The 16603-nt window shown below is 43.1% G+C and overlaps 1 protein-coding gene across 1 annotated transcript in view; it reads left to right on the top strand.

Moving 5' to 3' along the window:
* The first annotated feature begins 239 nt into the window (after positions 1-239).
* The window catches only part of LOC132884400 (nucleoprotein TPR), a 65140-nt gene continuing 48776 nt past the window's right edge, over positions 240-16603 (top strand). Inside the window, exons 1-5 of the mRNA XM_060918240.1 lie at positions 240-432; positions 5320-5412; positions 11092-11184; positions 11290-11343; positions 16232-16310. Coding sequence (XP_060774223.1) covers positions 295-432; positions 5320-5412; positions 11092-11184; positions 11290-11343; positions 16232-16310 — 457 coding nt within the window. The 5' untranslated portion in view covers positions 240-294. The remainder of the gene's footprint in view (positions 433-5319; positions 5413-11091; positions 11185-11289; positions 11344-16231; positions 16311-16603) is intronic.

Raw genomic sequence — 16603 nt, 5'->3', positions numbered from 1 at the left:
AGTCAGCATGAAATAACCTGGAATATGAATGCGGGTCATTTTTGACCCATGTTGTGCATTAGAAGGGGTGTGCATATGTTTTGCATCAAAGGGTTAACGCAGGTAAGGCTCTACTGTGACGCAGTCAGGTTGGCGACACAGCTGTTTGCGACGCAGCTGTTTACGTCACGTGTTTCCGAATCAGAACTCTGTATACAAACAGCTACCGCTTAGTCGGTCTGTGTGACGGTTATCGAGCTGCTGGCAAGCGGTTTTTAACGAGACGTATTAAACGTAAACATATTCTGTTTGAAAATGTCGCAAGAAAATTTACTTGAACGGAAGAACGTTTTGGTTGACTGTTCTGAAGTGGAGCTTGAAACATCTAAAGACATTTGTGTTAAGCTGCTCTGTAAACTCAAGGCCGAAGGCAGTGAGGAACTTTCGTCCCTGGTAAGACCCCGTCTTCTGCATCATCTGAACTATTTTTACTGTTCAGCAGAAATCAATGAAATCACGAATCATTGTAATGCTTTCTATCCGGTTTAAGGCTCTGGGTTACTGATTGGAGAGTCTGAGCCCCAAGCTGCCACTGTTGGGCCCTTGGGCAAGGCCCTTAACCCTTTTGACTTAAGTCAAGTCAAGTCAACTTTCTTGTCAAATATGCTATACATGCTCGACATACAGCACAGATGAAATATCAGTCCTCTCTGACCCACAGTGCAAACAGGCAATGCAATAAATAAAAATAGAATAATTGAAAAAACAAACAATATAAACACTCTAGATAGGAACTAGACAGACTAAACACTCAAACAATATAAACAGAATAAATAAACAGTATAAACACTAGATAAGAACAAGACAGACTAAACAGTCAGACAGTATAAACAGTATAAAACACTAGATATGAACTAGACTAAACACTCAAACAATATAAACAGTATAAATAAACAGTATAAACACTAGATAAGAACAAGACAGACTAAACACTCAAACAGACAATATAAACAGTATAAACACTCTAGATATTAACTAAACACTCATATACATACACACACACACACACACATAAATTGGTACAAATAACCAAACAGTCAAGGGCACTTGAGGTATAGCAGGTAAACGTGAAATAAGCAGAATAAACAAACTAGCAGCTGTTAAGGTGAGGTAGTGCGGAATAGTGCAAACGGGCGAGGTAAAGTGAGATGTGCGGTCCCTGAGTTCAGTGTGTTAATGAACGATGAGATGTATGTATATGTGTGTGTGTGTGTTGGGGGGGGGAAACTGCGAGGATGACATGTCAGATGCTGAAGGGAGGGCAGGGGGGTGTGCGAGCAGAATCTGTGGCAGGGGGCAGAGGGGGGAGGAGGGGTAGAACAGGGAGGGAGTTGAGCCTCCTGACCGCCTGGTGAAAGAAACTGTTCTTGAGCCTGCTGGTTTTGGCCCGGAGACTCCGCAGTCTCCTCCCCGACGGCAGCAGGCTGAAGAGGCTGTGAGATGGGTGGGTGGGGTCACCTGCAATCCTGATGGCTTTGCAGGTGAGGCGGGAGTTATAGATATCCATAAGAGAAGGGAGAGAGACACCAATGATCCTCTCAGCTGCTCTCACGATGACCCAGGAGTGTCAAAATAATTTTCACCGAGGGCCAAATAATCACTGAACATCAACTTAAAAAGGGCAACCATGAAATCTGCATGGCAAAATGATTCGATTTTTTCAAGAAGTTTTGAAGACTGTTTTATTGGGAATCAATAAAACAACAACTAGGCTAATTTCCCATTCATTTCACTTGATTCCATTTCAATACATTGCCACCTTTTTATTTGATATCTTTTAACATCAAAACATGAAAATGGGGGGGCGGCACAGTGGTGTAGTGGTTAGCGCTGTCGCCTCACAGCAAGAAGGTACTGGATTCGAGTCCAGCGGCCGACGGCAGCCTTTCTGTGTGGAGTTTGCATGTTCTCCCCGTGTCCGCGTGGGTTTCCTCCGGGTGCTCCGGTTTCCCCCACAGTCCAAAAGACATGCAGATTAGGTTAACTGGTGACTCTAAATTGAGCGTAGGTGTGAATGTGAGTGTGAATGGTTGTCTGTGTCTATGTGTCAGCCCTGTGATGACCTGGCGACTTGTCCAGGGTGTACCCCGCCTTTCGCCCGTAGTCAGCTGGGATAGGCTCCAGCTTGCCTGCGACCCTGTACAACAGGATAAAGCGGCTAGAGATAATGAGATGAGATGAGATCTTTTAAGATCAAAACATGAAAATGGGGGGCGGCACAGTGGTGTAGTGGTTAGCACTGTCGCTTCACAGCAAGAAGGTTCTGGGTTCGAGTCCAGCGGCCGACGGCAGCCTTTCTGTGTGGAGTTTGCATGTTGTCTGCATGGGGTTCCTCCGGGTGCTCCGGTTTCCCCCACAGTCCAAAGACATCCAGGTTAGGCTAATTGATTAGATTAGATTAAATAGAACTTTATTGATCCCTTTGAGAGGTTTCCCTCAGGGAAATTAAGATTCCAGCAGCATCATTACAGGATAAACAGAGAATAGGAAATCGAGAAAAAACTTCTAGATAAATTAAATTAAGTATTTACATATACAAATATAAAAAGAATAAGATATGGGGAAGAGAGGAAGGGGGGGCAGCAGGAGAGATATTGCACATTATATTGCACATTGTCCAGTATTGCTTATTGTTAGGCTAGGCTGCTGCTCCTTCCTGTCCTCTGTCCTTCTGTTACCCCTCCTTCCCCCCAGACAGGAATTGTACAGTCTGATGGCGTGAGGGACAAAGGAGTTTTTAAGTCTGTTCGTCAAATTAGTGGCTCTAAATTGACGGTAGGTGTGAATGTGAGTGTGAATGGTTGTTTGTCTCTGTGTGTCAGCCCTGCGATAACCTGGCGACTTGTCCAGGGTGTATCCCGCCTCTCGCCCGTAGTCAGCTGGGATAGGCTCCAGCTTGCCTGCGACCCTGTAGAACAGGATAAGCGGCTACAGATAATGGATGGATGGACATGAAAATGGGTGCGGTCAACAATTTGCATTCAGTATGCCAATAGGCTATAAACTCACCTGTCATCACCAGTGTGGCAGTAAAAACTTAACAGTTTGGTTTCAGTAAGAACATCTTTAAAATTCAAACTTCCATACATTTCATTCATTCATCCATTCATTAATTCATTTATTCCCAGTATATTCAAGTGTATTCCAGTGTGTTTTGTTTGATGTTGAACGTGTAACATACTGTATAATTAACAATTAACAAGAATTACTGTCGAAATAACATTAATAAGTATAGTAAACAGTTTACATTCAGTATAAGAACTTGCCTGTCCTCACCATTCAAAAACTGTGTGGCAGTAAAAAGTGTATTTTGTGTGTGTGTGTGTGTGTGTGTGTGTGGGAGAGCGAGACAGCGAGAGCGAGAGAGAGTTTCACTGAGCAGAGCTGTGAGCAGACTAAACAAATTGGCTTACTCGTAACTTCCCAAAACAAGTAGGCTTTTGTCCACTTCCTGAAAGCTTAGATTCTTTATCAACTTTCCTTTTCTTTGACAATAACTTGACAGCAAGAAGCTAGCTCAGAGCAATTCCAGCGTTATGGACGTGACACTTGAACTCAAAATGGCAACAAATGACCCAGTGCATGTTTTATTGTCTCCCAGTATTTAAACAGGTGTTGCATATTTTAAGGCTGTTACCATACTGGAGAAGTGATAAAGCAAGAACAATTCCCATAGTACATCTAGGGCATGCCAGAAAATGCCAATAAAAGATGCATTATGGATGTGACAGAAAAAGTATCACTTTTCTTGGGTGACTGTACATTTTTATCAAACTCTGTGAAATTGTAAACCTAATGTCGAAATGGAGATATCCATTTGATAGAGGGGTCCAATGTGAATATTAAAAAATCTTTGTTTAAAATATTTTGTATTTCATGCAGAGTTTCGGAAGGAAAAGTCAGCGTTATGGATGTGACGAAATTCCGTTATGGATGTGACGCGTCTGAAATGGACATGGCATATGTTTAGAAAATCAGCAATTTAACCACCATAACCCTTTGAAAAACTCTCTAAATATCAGCTAAAACTATCAAAGTTCTTAAATAATATTTAGGATGGCTATTGTTTTGCTGTTTTGTGGATTTTAGCATACATTTCTGTGGCTTGTGGCAATAATATAGAATTGTACATGATCAAAGTTGATTTTAGCTTGGGTTTTACATTATAAGAAAGAAAGACTGACATATTAAGGCGAAGGGAACAATTCTTGTGACAAATTGGTTCAACTTATTCACATCTGTAAAATACAGGCTTAGGTGATATCTCTGGGAGTGGTTTTGATGTATTACATGTTGCTTTATTTTTGCATGGTGAGGTTGACATTTACATGGAATTGCCCCTCACGATCTTTCTTTAGTTATGAATGACTAGCTGTTTACTTGAAATATTACATTAATGACATTTAGCAGATGCTCTTATCCAGAGCAACGTACAACACACCCAGAGCAGCCTGGGCAACAGTTGCAGGTTAGGGTTAGTGCCTTACTCCAGGGCATTTCAGCCATTCCTACTGGTCCAGGAAATCAAACCAGTGACCTTTTGATCCCAAAGCTACTTCTCTAGCTATTAGGCCATAGCTTCCCCCATGAAATAGGAGGAATGAAATAGGTTGTCACCACCGAGTGGATGATGAATTTCATGGTAATGGTTGACATGAATGAAGAATCTTTGGTTGACGTCTCTCATCTCATTATCTCTAGCCGCTTTATCCTGTTCTACAGGGTTGCGGGCGAGCTGGAGCCTATCCCAGCTGGACAAGTCGCCAGGTCATCACAGGGCTGACACATAGACACAGACAACCATTCACACTCACATTCACACCTACGCTCAATTTAGAGTCACCAGTTAACCTAACCTGCATGTCTTTGGACTGTGGGGGAAACCGGAGCACCCGGAGGAAACCCACACGGACACGGGGAGAACACGCAAACTCTGCACAGAAAGGCCCTCGCCGGCCACGGGGCTCGAACCCGGACCTTCTTGCTGTGAGGCGACAGCGCTAACCACTACACCACCGTGCCACCCCCTGGTTGACGTGCAGGCCGTTTTGAATCTTTGTGCGGGCTGGATGCAAGCCATATGTTTGACACCCCTATATCAACCCTACATAGAAGTGGGAAAAGTTAACTCACACTCTTGTAACGTAGCACACATTAACCATTACAGCAACATCACAGTAACTAGTAATGTTTAATGGTTTGCCACAGAAAGTTTTTTTCATGTAGAGACTTAAATGAAACCACATCAAGTATCTGAAGGCCTGTATGTTCTGTTCTCAGTTATGTTTCAAGCAAGACTTGATAAAAGGGAATCTTGAGCTCAGTGAGGAGATGCAGAACCTGAAGAAAGAAGTGGAGGCACTTAAAAATCAGGTGACTACATGCACATGTATGCACACGCGCACACACACTGCAACCCTGCTATAACAAACTCCTTGGGGGACGTCCGAATAGTTTGTTATACTAAAAAGTTCATGATACTGAAATAGACCCATTTGATACACCAAACACTCTTACATAAAACAAAAACAACTGTGTCTAATTTATATTTATGCTTAATTCACTGACATATTTACGAAGGAAATACATCACTCTTTTCTATGGGTCATGTAAAGGAGGCGGATAGATGAATGTAATTGCAGAAAGAATGTTTATTTACAAACAGGCAGGCAAACAAATCCAAAACATAATGCGAAAGCCAAGTGAGGAAACAGGCAAGGGTCAGGCGAGACACAAACAGAATAGCCAAGGCAAGAATGAAAGACAGGGTCCAAATATACAAAACAAAGTCAAGGACCAAACATGCATGTGAGTAGAAGTTCAAGGGGAGCCACTGCACATGCATGTGACACAGTCTCATAAAAATAATGCGAATGGTGGAAACCTTCAGTTAGTAAAAATATGATACTAGTGTCCCATCAGTTTTACTTGCTGAAGAAACTTGTATTCCTGGACTGCTTTAATTTTAATCACATTCTCGTAATGACAAATTTCTCCTTCCGAGTCATGATCGCAGCTCATCGACTAAGTTAAAGGGTCATGAATGGAAGCGCTGATTTCTTTGTCTGTAATGGAAATGATGGAGGTTACTGGTGTATCGTTGTCAATATCCACCCACTGATTCGCTCTGTTTTCTAAATCTTCACCATTCGGTTCATTCATGTGTTGCAAATCACCGATGGTGTCAGCAGTCATTTTATCCTTTTTTTTGATCCTTTGATCACGGTTCTCAATAATTGTTAGTAATTGACAGCTATGCGAGGCCAGTTAAGCTTTTGTTTTATGGCATTATTACGTATTGTTAAGTTGACTGCGGACTTGATTACGTATTGCTTGTCTCTGGTGGGAAGAGGAGCACATGGCTCAGTGATGTTATTTTTTGAAGACTCCGAGTCTATCACTAAAGGCAGGGGACAGGAACTTAGTTCATTATTTGCAAAAAGTTTGGAGTATATATATTGGCATCCGTCCATCTTGTGAGATGATGGTTTACACTCTATCACACTTGTGCAGGTGGCTCAGCAAGCCTATTCTTGAGTGACAGTCTCGACTGCAGTTATGACACTTAAACGCTGAGGGTCCTGCTGGCCCTTCCTTCCGTCGCCGCCGTTGCTCTGCAAGCATAGTTTGCATTTTCACTTCCGACTCCCTCACTCCTTGTTCGACAGCCGATCGCCAAGTGGAACGAACCACTGCTTTCTCTTCCCAATCTGTGTCTCTGATGCTGGTCTTCTTGAGGTCCTGTTTGATAACGTCCTTGAAACAGAGTTTTGGGCGGCCAATGGGCCTTTTGCCCTCGGACAGCTCGCCGTAGAGAAGGTCCTTAGGAATCCTGCCATCGTCCATTCTCTTGAAGTGTCCAAGCCAGGTCAGGCATCTCTGGCTAAGCAGACCGAATATGGCTCAGAACGCCTGCACCTTCTAAAACTTCAGAGTTTGATAGCTTAGCCTGCCAGGGGATGTTCATGATGCATCTCAAACAACGTTTAGCCTGTTTAGCCTCTTTTCGTGCTTGGCGTAGGTGGTCCATGTTTCACTAGCATAGAGGAGTATGGAGAGAATGCAAGACTGATAGACCAATACTTTAGTCTTAACCGTGAGGTAGCTGTTTTCCCAGACATGATTCTGAAGTCTTGCCATTGCACCTGCAGCCTTGGCTATGCGTTTGCTTACCTCATCATCAAGGGAGAGGTTGTCTGTTATTGTTGAACCCAGATAGGTGAAGTCGTTGACCAACTATCGATTTTTATGCAAAGAGAGGCTGGCGTGCCTTGTGCTAGTATCTTGGTCTTCTTGAGACTGATGGTTAGCCCAAAATCAGCGCAGGCTTTGGAAAATTTGTCCAATAGCTCTTGGAGTTGAGCCTTGCTGTTGGAGACTAAGGCTGCATCATCCGCAAAGAGGAGTTCACGGATGCACAGAGTTCTGACTTTGGTCTTTGCTTGTAGACGGGCAAGGTTGAATAGGCTTCCGTCAGACCTGGTGTGGAGGTATACACCCTCGGCTGACTCAGCAAAAACGTACTGGAGGAGAACCGTAAAGAAAATCCCAAAAAGGGTGGGAGCCAGAACGCACCCTTGCTTCACACCACTTGAGACGAGGAAGGCGTCAGATGTCGCACCATTTACACGGATGGTGGAATATGTGTCTTCGTGAAAGGAGGTGATCAAGTTTAGCAGTCTCGGACGGCAGCCAATCTTCTTGAGCACTGCTAGAAGGCCTGCTCTGCTGACAAGGTCGAAGGCCTTGGTTAAATCAATGAATGCGATGTACAATGGCTGCTGCTGCTCACGACATTTTTCTTGTAGTTGGCAGATGGAGAATATCATGTCAACAGTCGATTTTCCAGATCTGAAACCACATTGAGATTCTGGGTAAACCTGACTAGCCAGCTGCTGGAGGCGAGGCAGAACTACATGTGCAAAGATCTTCCTTATAATCACAAGGAGTGAAATGCCACGATAATTGATACAGTCTCCTCGGTCGCCTTTGCGCTTATATAGGATGATCATGCAGGCATCCCTTAGTTTTTGAGGCAGGTTGCCTTGCTCCCAACAAAGGCAGAGGAGCTTGTGCAAGGGTTGTAAAAGGGTTGACTTAGCACATTTTATGACCTCGGAAGGGATGCCATCCATGCCAGGGGCCTTGCCGGAAGAAATGTGGTCTATAGCTTCGCTGATTTCTTCGATGGAAGGAAGCGCATCGAGATCTTCCAGGACAGGTAAGGATAGGATTGTTTCCAGAGCGGCAACAGCTACTATGTTTTGGGTGGAGTAGAGATCGAGGAAATACTCCACCCAGCATTTCAGCTGATCTCCTTGATCTGTAATTTGCTTGCCCGTTTTCGCTTTCAAGGGTACAGGTTTCGATTTACACTGAACAATAGCCTTGTTGATATTTGTGTATATTTGTGCTGAGGCAGCTTGGATACTTTCACAGAGCTGTCGCCAGTATCTGTTTGCACAATGCCGGGCAAGTTGTTGGGTACAAGCCTTGGTAGTTCTGAGGGCAGCAAGGTTTGCTTCATTGGGGTTGTCCTTGTATTTGAGGTAGCTTTCCACTTTGCCTCCACCACTGGCTCTCTATTTTATGCCAGTTGGCTTTGAACCAATCAGCGTTTTTGTGAACTTGCAGGCCAAAAGATTCTACTGCAGACTCGTAGATGGAGTCACAAAGTGATTTCCAACATGTCTCAACGTTCCTGCTGTTTCAGGGAACGTGGGCAATAGGCTGGTTAACAGAGTCACAGAAGTGACACCTCTTCTCTTGACTAGACGTGTGAAAGGTGTTGATATGTGGCTTGCCCCTGTTCTTGGCATGGTAGACTTTCTTTGTCTGAAGTCTCACTTTGCTGATCACAAGAGTGTGGTCGCTGTTACACTCAGCACTGTGAAAGCTGCGACTGAGCAGAGTGCACTTTAGATCACGACGACGTGTAATTATATGGTCAATCTGGTGCTAATGACGCGATCTTGGGTGCATCCAAGTGACCTTGTGGCGCTCTTTGCACTTGAAGAAGGTGCTGGTTATGCTAAGGTTGTGGTAGCTACACAGCTCAAGTAGTCTCTGGCTGTTCTCATTCAATCGCCCGATGCCAAAAGGGCCAAGACACACTGGCTAAGACTTGCTGCAGTTGCCTACCCTGGCGTTGAAGTCCCTGAGGAGATATAGGTGTTCACTATCAGGGATGGATGATATGAAGCCATCCAACGCCTCGTAAAATTGGTCTTTCAAATCCGGCGCTGAATAAAGTGTGGGTGTGTATGCTGATATTAATGTTTGCCCAACCAGAGTTGGAAAGCATGCACAGCCTTAAAATACACTCAGATCCCTTTGTCGGAGGTACTATTGTACTAAGGAGGCAATTTTTAATCGCAAAGCCAACACCATGCTCACTGGGCTCTTGTGGTGATTTTCCCTTCCAGAAGATTGGACGGTGTTTCTCCCTGATAGAGCCGCTGTCAGATAGGCGAGTCTCCTGGAGGCATGCAATGTCAACATCAAGTCTGTGGAGTTCACAGTCGATGATAGCAGATTTGCAAGCATCATCCATTTGTTGTAAATTAGTGGTGGTTCCAGAGCACATTGTCCTGATAGTCCAGCTTGCAAGATGAAGGGCTGGAGCCTTCTTTATATTATGTGTAGGGCCTGGTGCACTAATTCCACCTAGTTGTCGAGAAAACTCTAAGCCCCGCGCACCCAACGGGGCAGGAAGGAGGTGATGGGGCAGCCCCTTATTGACCAGGGGCTGCCTGGCTTAGGTGGGCAGTAGCTGCCCAATGAGATACGAAGATCTCTCCCTCCGACGGAGGTGACCCATGGTGCTCCATATCTATGCCAACTGAAACAGAGCTTATAACCGGCAGACTGCCACTTCCCGTGTTGTTGCCATGGCAAAAAAAACATGCAGGAATGTCCTCTCCAGAGTATAAGTAGCCTGGGCGGTGGGGTTGGCGGGTAACATGGGAGGTCGAGGGCTGCCCATACAACAAGACCTCCCCTCTCTCATGGACAGTGTATGAGGACGTTGTTTTGCATGCTGGCCGTTGGCTCGCGAGGAGCTCATCCGCCCTTTGATAGGTCTTGTTTTTAGTCCTGCAGGGTGGCATGCCACCCCCCTCACCAGTTACACTGGTGGGGGAGACGGTTTAGACGCCGACTACCCATCCATGCGGCAGGTGGTACTGGGTTACATGTTACCAGTAGCAGAGTAAGTGATCCCTGACCTGACCTGATGCAAAAAGTTCAGAGTAAAGAGTTCATTAAAGCGGTGTTGCTATATATGTGTGTTTATGTGTGTGTGTGTGTGTGTGTGTGTGTGTATATATACAGTATATATATAAGCCATATACAATGAGATTGAGTGGAATAACTGTTTTATTTTAATATCCACATTCACTGGATTTTGAGAAACAGCATTTTTATTTTTATTTTTTTGAAATTTAATCAATAAAAACTTGATGTTTATACAAAACATCAGACAAAATAATTTCCGCCTAGAATGTAAACAAACCAGCAAAATGACAGTAGCAATTTGTGAAAAATGCTATAATAATAATTCTTGAAAAATAAAAAAGATATGTTCTTACCATCAAATACTTTCATTCCATATTTTGTTGCTTTTTATTTTTTTAATTTTTGGGGGTTGTCTTCTTCTTTTGGGATTTTTGATGGTTGGCAAACCAACTTAAAGGTGCATTACTGCCACCATCTGGGCTGAAGTGCCAAACAGGGGATATTGGGGGGGGACTATATTCTTTTAGCTATTTCTGATTATTTTAAATACTTGATTGCAATTTTTTTGGTTTTGTTTTCGAATAGAGTTTTTTATTCCATTCTCGGTTGCTTCAGCAACATGCTCTGCCATTTTGTTTTTTCTACTCACCCTATATGATCTGAGTAGCCAATCAGAGTGCGCGATTGCTCATATCTAGATAACGTGGATAGATTATATATCTTATATGTTCAGATGCCCCGCTGACATATATATGTGTGTGTGTGTGTGTGTGTGTGCGCGCGTGTGTGCGCGCACTTCTTATTATCTGTTCTCAGTCATGTTCCACACAAGACTTGTCAAAAGAGAATTTGGAGCTCAAGGAGGAGATACAAAACCTGAAGAAAGTACTGAAGATACATCAAAATCAGGTGACCACATACACATATTTCGGTTATGCACAGAAGATAACAGGTTAATCATATTACATTCGAATGTAAAAAAAAACTAATTCTGTTCATAATCTTGTTATCCAGGATGTGACTCATGAAGGTTTGGAGGCTGTTCTCAATGACAGGCTTCAAACTCAGGTGACACTCTCCCTATATATATTATATACAGTGTATTTATAATCTCCTTCTCACCCCCGGCGGGGGGGTGGTATCCATGTCATCCTCAAGCTCGGGTCCTCTACCAGAGGCCTGGGAGTTTGAGGGTTCTGCGCAGTATCTTTGATGTTCCTAGGAACATATATATATATATATATATATATATATATATATATATATATATATATATATATATATATATTTATTTTTTTAAATTTATATTTTGTGTGTGTGTGTGTGTGTGTGTGTGTGTTAGTCCACCAGATTCTCATACCAGATGCTCAGATTAGGGATTTTGAGTTATACTTGCTGCATTACACTACCAAGCCTCCGTATGCAGGAAATATAAACCAAAGTGAAATTGGTCTAAGGGAAAGTACTGTAAATCTGACATGAAATCATGTGCATGCAACCCAAAATGGTCCATTTTCCAGGCAGAAAGCCTTCAATACGTCCATGATGTACATGATGTTTCAGCTATGTCTAAAGTGTATTTTTGGACCAGAATGACACAAATTTTACTATGGATTTGCAAAACAACTATAGGTAATTTAATTTCATGCCTTATTCATTTTTGGCACTGTGCCAATTATGTCAGAATATTACTCGCCAATACTTTGTTTCTAACATGGGACCAACTTTAACCTGTACAAACTGTAAGATAATACTTTATTTATCCCCAAGGGGAAATTCAAATATCCAGCAGCTCATTTAAAAAAAATTATTTTCCACCAGTCATAACCATAAAAAGACTAAAATAAATAGAACAGTTAAATAACAATAATAATAGAGATAGGATATAAGATAAAAACATGATAAATAAATAGATAAAAAGTGCAAGATGGGGAGGGGGGTCCCAGAGGGCATTAAAAAGTTTTATTGCAGTGAGGACAAAGGACCTCCTGAACCACTCAGATCTGCAGCGCAGTCAGAGGAGCCACCTGCCACTGCTGCTTCTCTGACCAACAAGGAGGCAGTGGAGAGGGTGTCTGCTGTTATCCCTTAAAGCTTTCAGTTTGTTCAATATACCCCTCTCCACCACAGTTCTAAGTGAGCCCAGCCTCCTGCCAAGCACTGAGCTGGTTTTTTTCACCAGCTTGTCCAGCCGCTTGGTGTTTTTGTCCATCAGGTTGCACCCTCAACACACAGCAGCATAAAAGAGGACACCAGTCACCACAGTATGATAAAATATGTGCAGCATCTCATCACACACATCAAAGGACCTCAGCCTCCGCAGTAAGAAGAGGCAGCTCTGCCCTTTCTTGTAGATAGCATCAGTGTTCAGGAACCAGTCCAGCTTGTCATCCAATAGGACCCCCAGGTATTTATAGGAGTGCACCACCTCAATTTCCTGTCCTTGTACGGAGACTGGCTGATGGGGTGGCCTACATCTTCTGAAATACACCACCATCTCCTTGGTCTTAGAGGTATTTTGGTAGAAGCAACTCCTACTGCACCAATCCCTGAAGTCCTCCACAAGGTCCCTGCATTTCTGTTCCTGTCCACTCCTGATACATGCCACAATAGCTGTATCATCAGAGTATTTTTGCATATGGCAAGATTTTGAGCTGTATTTAAAGTCCGCCGTGTAGGATGTGAACAGGAATGGTGCTAAGATGGTCCCTTGTGGGTCCCCTGTGCTGCACCTCACCATGCCAAAGACACAGTTCCCCAACCTGACAAACTGAGGTCGTTTTCTCAAGTAGTCTGTTACCCAGGACATTAGGGGGGACCCACACCCATACCCTCCAACTTGTCTCTCAATATGAGGGGCTGGAGTGTATTAAAAGCACTTGAGAAATCAAAAAACATGATTTTCACATAGCCTCCTGGCTCCTCCAGGTATGTGTAGGTCCTGTGCAGCATATAAAGGACCGTATTCTCCACTCCAGTGTGCTCCTGGTAGGTAAACTGGAGGGGATCCAGTGCATGAGCGACCTCTGGCCTCATAAGGTGGAGAACCAGACACTCCAGGGTCTTCATAATAAGGGAAGTTAAGGCCACCGGGTGGTAATCATTTATCTCAACTGGTCACCCTACTTTGGGCACTGGTACGAGACAGGATGTTTTCCACTGCACCGGAACCATGCTTAGTCGTAGACTCAAGTTGAAGAGCCACCGGAGGGACTCAGCTAGCTGGGCTGCACAGTCCTTCAGGAGTCTTGGACACACACCATCTGGGCCTTCTGCTTTCCCTGGACACCGTCTCCCCAGCTCCGCCCTCACCTCATCAACTGTGAAGGATGGGTGCAGGTAACCAGATGTGAGGAAAACATTGTGTTACCAATAAAGCTAGAACTGTTGTTGATACAAGATAGTCAGTCATAAAATGTGTTTTTATTCTTTCTAACCTCTGAACATGCAGTGTTGAAAACATGGAGACCAGGACTCAGAATCAGTCAGTACATGTACAATGAATGGACGCTGTCAGGTGTTGACTCATTTCTGGTTCTGGACAGTAACTACATGGTAGTAGTCATTTAAAACGAGTCCCTGTCTCAGGTCCTCTAGAATCAGCCGCAGTCCAACACAGTTGTGGGTGATGTTAAAAGTGGCAAATGTATCTCGTAGGGGTGCTATTGTAGTGATTATTCGTTGATAGTTACTGGATCAACCAGTGAAAATAGTGCAGAATATTGCGTGCTTTTCAACACTGTTTCTATGCAGTCTGTAAACAGAGCATCTGGTACAAATTTCCCATGGCACGACAGCACACACACACACATTTATTTATATATATATAGATATATAGGAGTGCTTGAAAGTTTGTTAACCCTTTAGAATTTTCTATATTTCAGCATAAATATGACAGCATCAGATTTTCACAAAGTCCTAAAAGTAGATAAAGAGAACCAAGTTAAATATCCATCCATCCAGCCATTATCTGTAGCTGCTTATCCTGTCCGACAGGGTCGCAGGCAAGCTGGAGCCTATCCCAGCTGACTATGGGCGAGAGGCAGGGTACACCCTGGACAAGTTGCCAGGTCATCACAGGGCTGACACATAGACACAGACAACCATTCACACTCACATTCACACCTACGGTCAATTTAGAGCCACCAGTTAACCTAACCTGCATGTCTTTGGACTGTGGGGGAAACCGGAGCACCTGGAGGAAACCCACGCAGACACGGGGAGAGGATGCAAACTCCACACAGAAAGGCCCCTGTCGGCCGCTGGGCTCAAACCCAGGACCTTCTTGCTGTGAAGCGACAGTGCTAACCCAGTTAAACAAATGAGACAAAAATATTATACTTGGTCATTTATTTATTGAGGAAAATGATCCAATATTACATATCTGTGAGTGGCAAAAGTATGTGAACCTTTGCTTTCAGTATCTGGTGTGACCCCCTTGTGCAGCATTAACTGCAACTAAACATTTCCAGTAACTGTTGATCAGTCCTGCACACTGGCTTGGAGGAATTTTAGCCCATTCCTCCGTACAGAACAGCTTCAACTCTGGGATGTTGGTGGGTTTCCTCACATGAACTGCTCACTTCAGGTCCTTCCACAACATTTCAATTGGATTAAGGTCAGGACTTTGACTTGGCCATTTCAAAATATTAACTTTATTCTTTAACCATTCTTTGGTAGAATGACGTGTGTGCTTAGGGTCGTTGTCTTGTTGCATGACCCACCTTCTCTTGAGATTCAGTTCATGGACAGATGTCCTGACATTTTCCTTTAGAATTTGCTGGTATAATTCAGAATTCATTGTTCCATCAATGATGGCAAGCCGTCCTGGCACAGACGCAGCAAAACAGGCCCAAACCATGATACTACCACCACCATGTTTCACATGGTGGAATGCAGTGTTTTTCTTTCTCCAAACATAATGCTTCTCATTTAAACCCCAAAAGTTCCATTTTGGTCTCATCCGTCCACAAAACATTTTTCCAGTAGCCTTCTGGCTTGTCCACGTGATCTTTACCAAACTGCAGAAGAGCAGCAATGTTCTTTTTGGAGAGCAGTGGCTTTCTCCTTGCAACCCTGCCATGCACACCATTGCTGTTCAGTGTTCTCCTGATGGTGGACTCATGAACATTAACATTAGCCAATGTGAGAGAGGCCTTCAGTTGTTTAAAGTTACCCTGGGGTCCTTTGTGACCTTGCCGACAATTACACGCCTTGCTCTTGGAGTGATCTTTGTTGGTCGACCACTCCTGGGGAGGGTAACAATGGTCTTGAATTTCCTCCATTTGTACACAATCTGTCTGACTGTGGATTGGTGGAGTAACCTTTTCCAGCCTGATGAACATCAACAATGCTTTTTCTGAGGTCCTCAGAAATCTCCTTTGTTCGTGCCATGAAACACTTCCACAAACATGTGTTGTGAAGATCAGACTTTGATAGATCCCTGTTCTTTAAATAAAACAGGGTGCCCACTCACACCTGATTGTCATCCCATTGATTGAAAACACCTGACTCTAATTTCACCTTCAAATTAACTGCTAATCCTAGAGGTTCACATACTTTTGCCACTCACAGATATGTAATATTAGATCATTTTCCTCAATAAATAAATGACCAAGTATAATATTTTTGTCTCATTTGTTTAACTGGGTTCTCTTTATCTACTTTTTGGACTTGTGTGAAAATCTGATGATGTTTTAGGTTATATTCATGCAGAAAATAGAAAATTCTAAAGGGTTCACAAACTTTCAAGCACCACCGTGTGTGTGTATACAGTATACATATATATATTATACACACACACACATAGAGGGTTTCCCCTAGAAAAACTGGAAAGCGTAGCAAAACACATTTTATCATTTCATATTGCAATCAATTAATCTACACAGAATGTACATACAAAATAATATAACAGGTCAATCACATAACAGTAGAATGTAAAAAACTGTGTGTTCAGACACTGGAAGCTGTGACAGTCACAGGTCCACTACAAGAGAAGCACGAGCACCTGGAGGATCGTGTGAATCGCCTGGAAGGTGACATGAGTTTTCATCTACTGAGACAATAGCAAACAGAATAGATAATTTCCCAATATTGGCAGAATATATAATTATATACAATATATAATTATCAGTTTATATTAATTTGTAATCTTACAGTAATGTTGGAGCATGAATTCGTTAATGATTAAAGTTTGACAACTACTTTTAAAATACTAGTTACTGACGCTACGTTCACACTGCAAGGCTTAATGCTCAATTCCGATTTTTTTGTGAAATCCGATTTTTTTGTGAGGTCGTTCACATTAACAAATATATGCGACTTGTAT

The sequence above is a fragment of the Neoarius graeffei genome, chromosome 4 (genome assembly GCF_027579695.1).
Source record: "Neoarius graeffei isolate fNeoGra1 chromosome 4, fNeoGra1.pri, whole genome shotgun sequence".
Lineage (NCBI taxonomy): Eukaryota > Metazoa > Chordata > Actinopteri > Siluriformes > Ariidae > Neoarius > Neoarius graeffei.
Note: the sequence above shows the minus strand (reverse complement) of the source record. Positions and strands in the feature narration are given on the sequence as shown.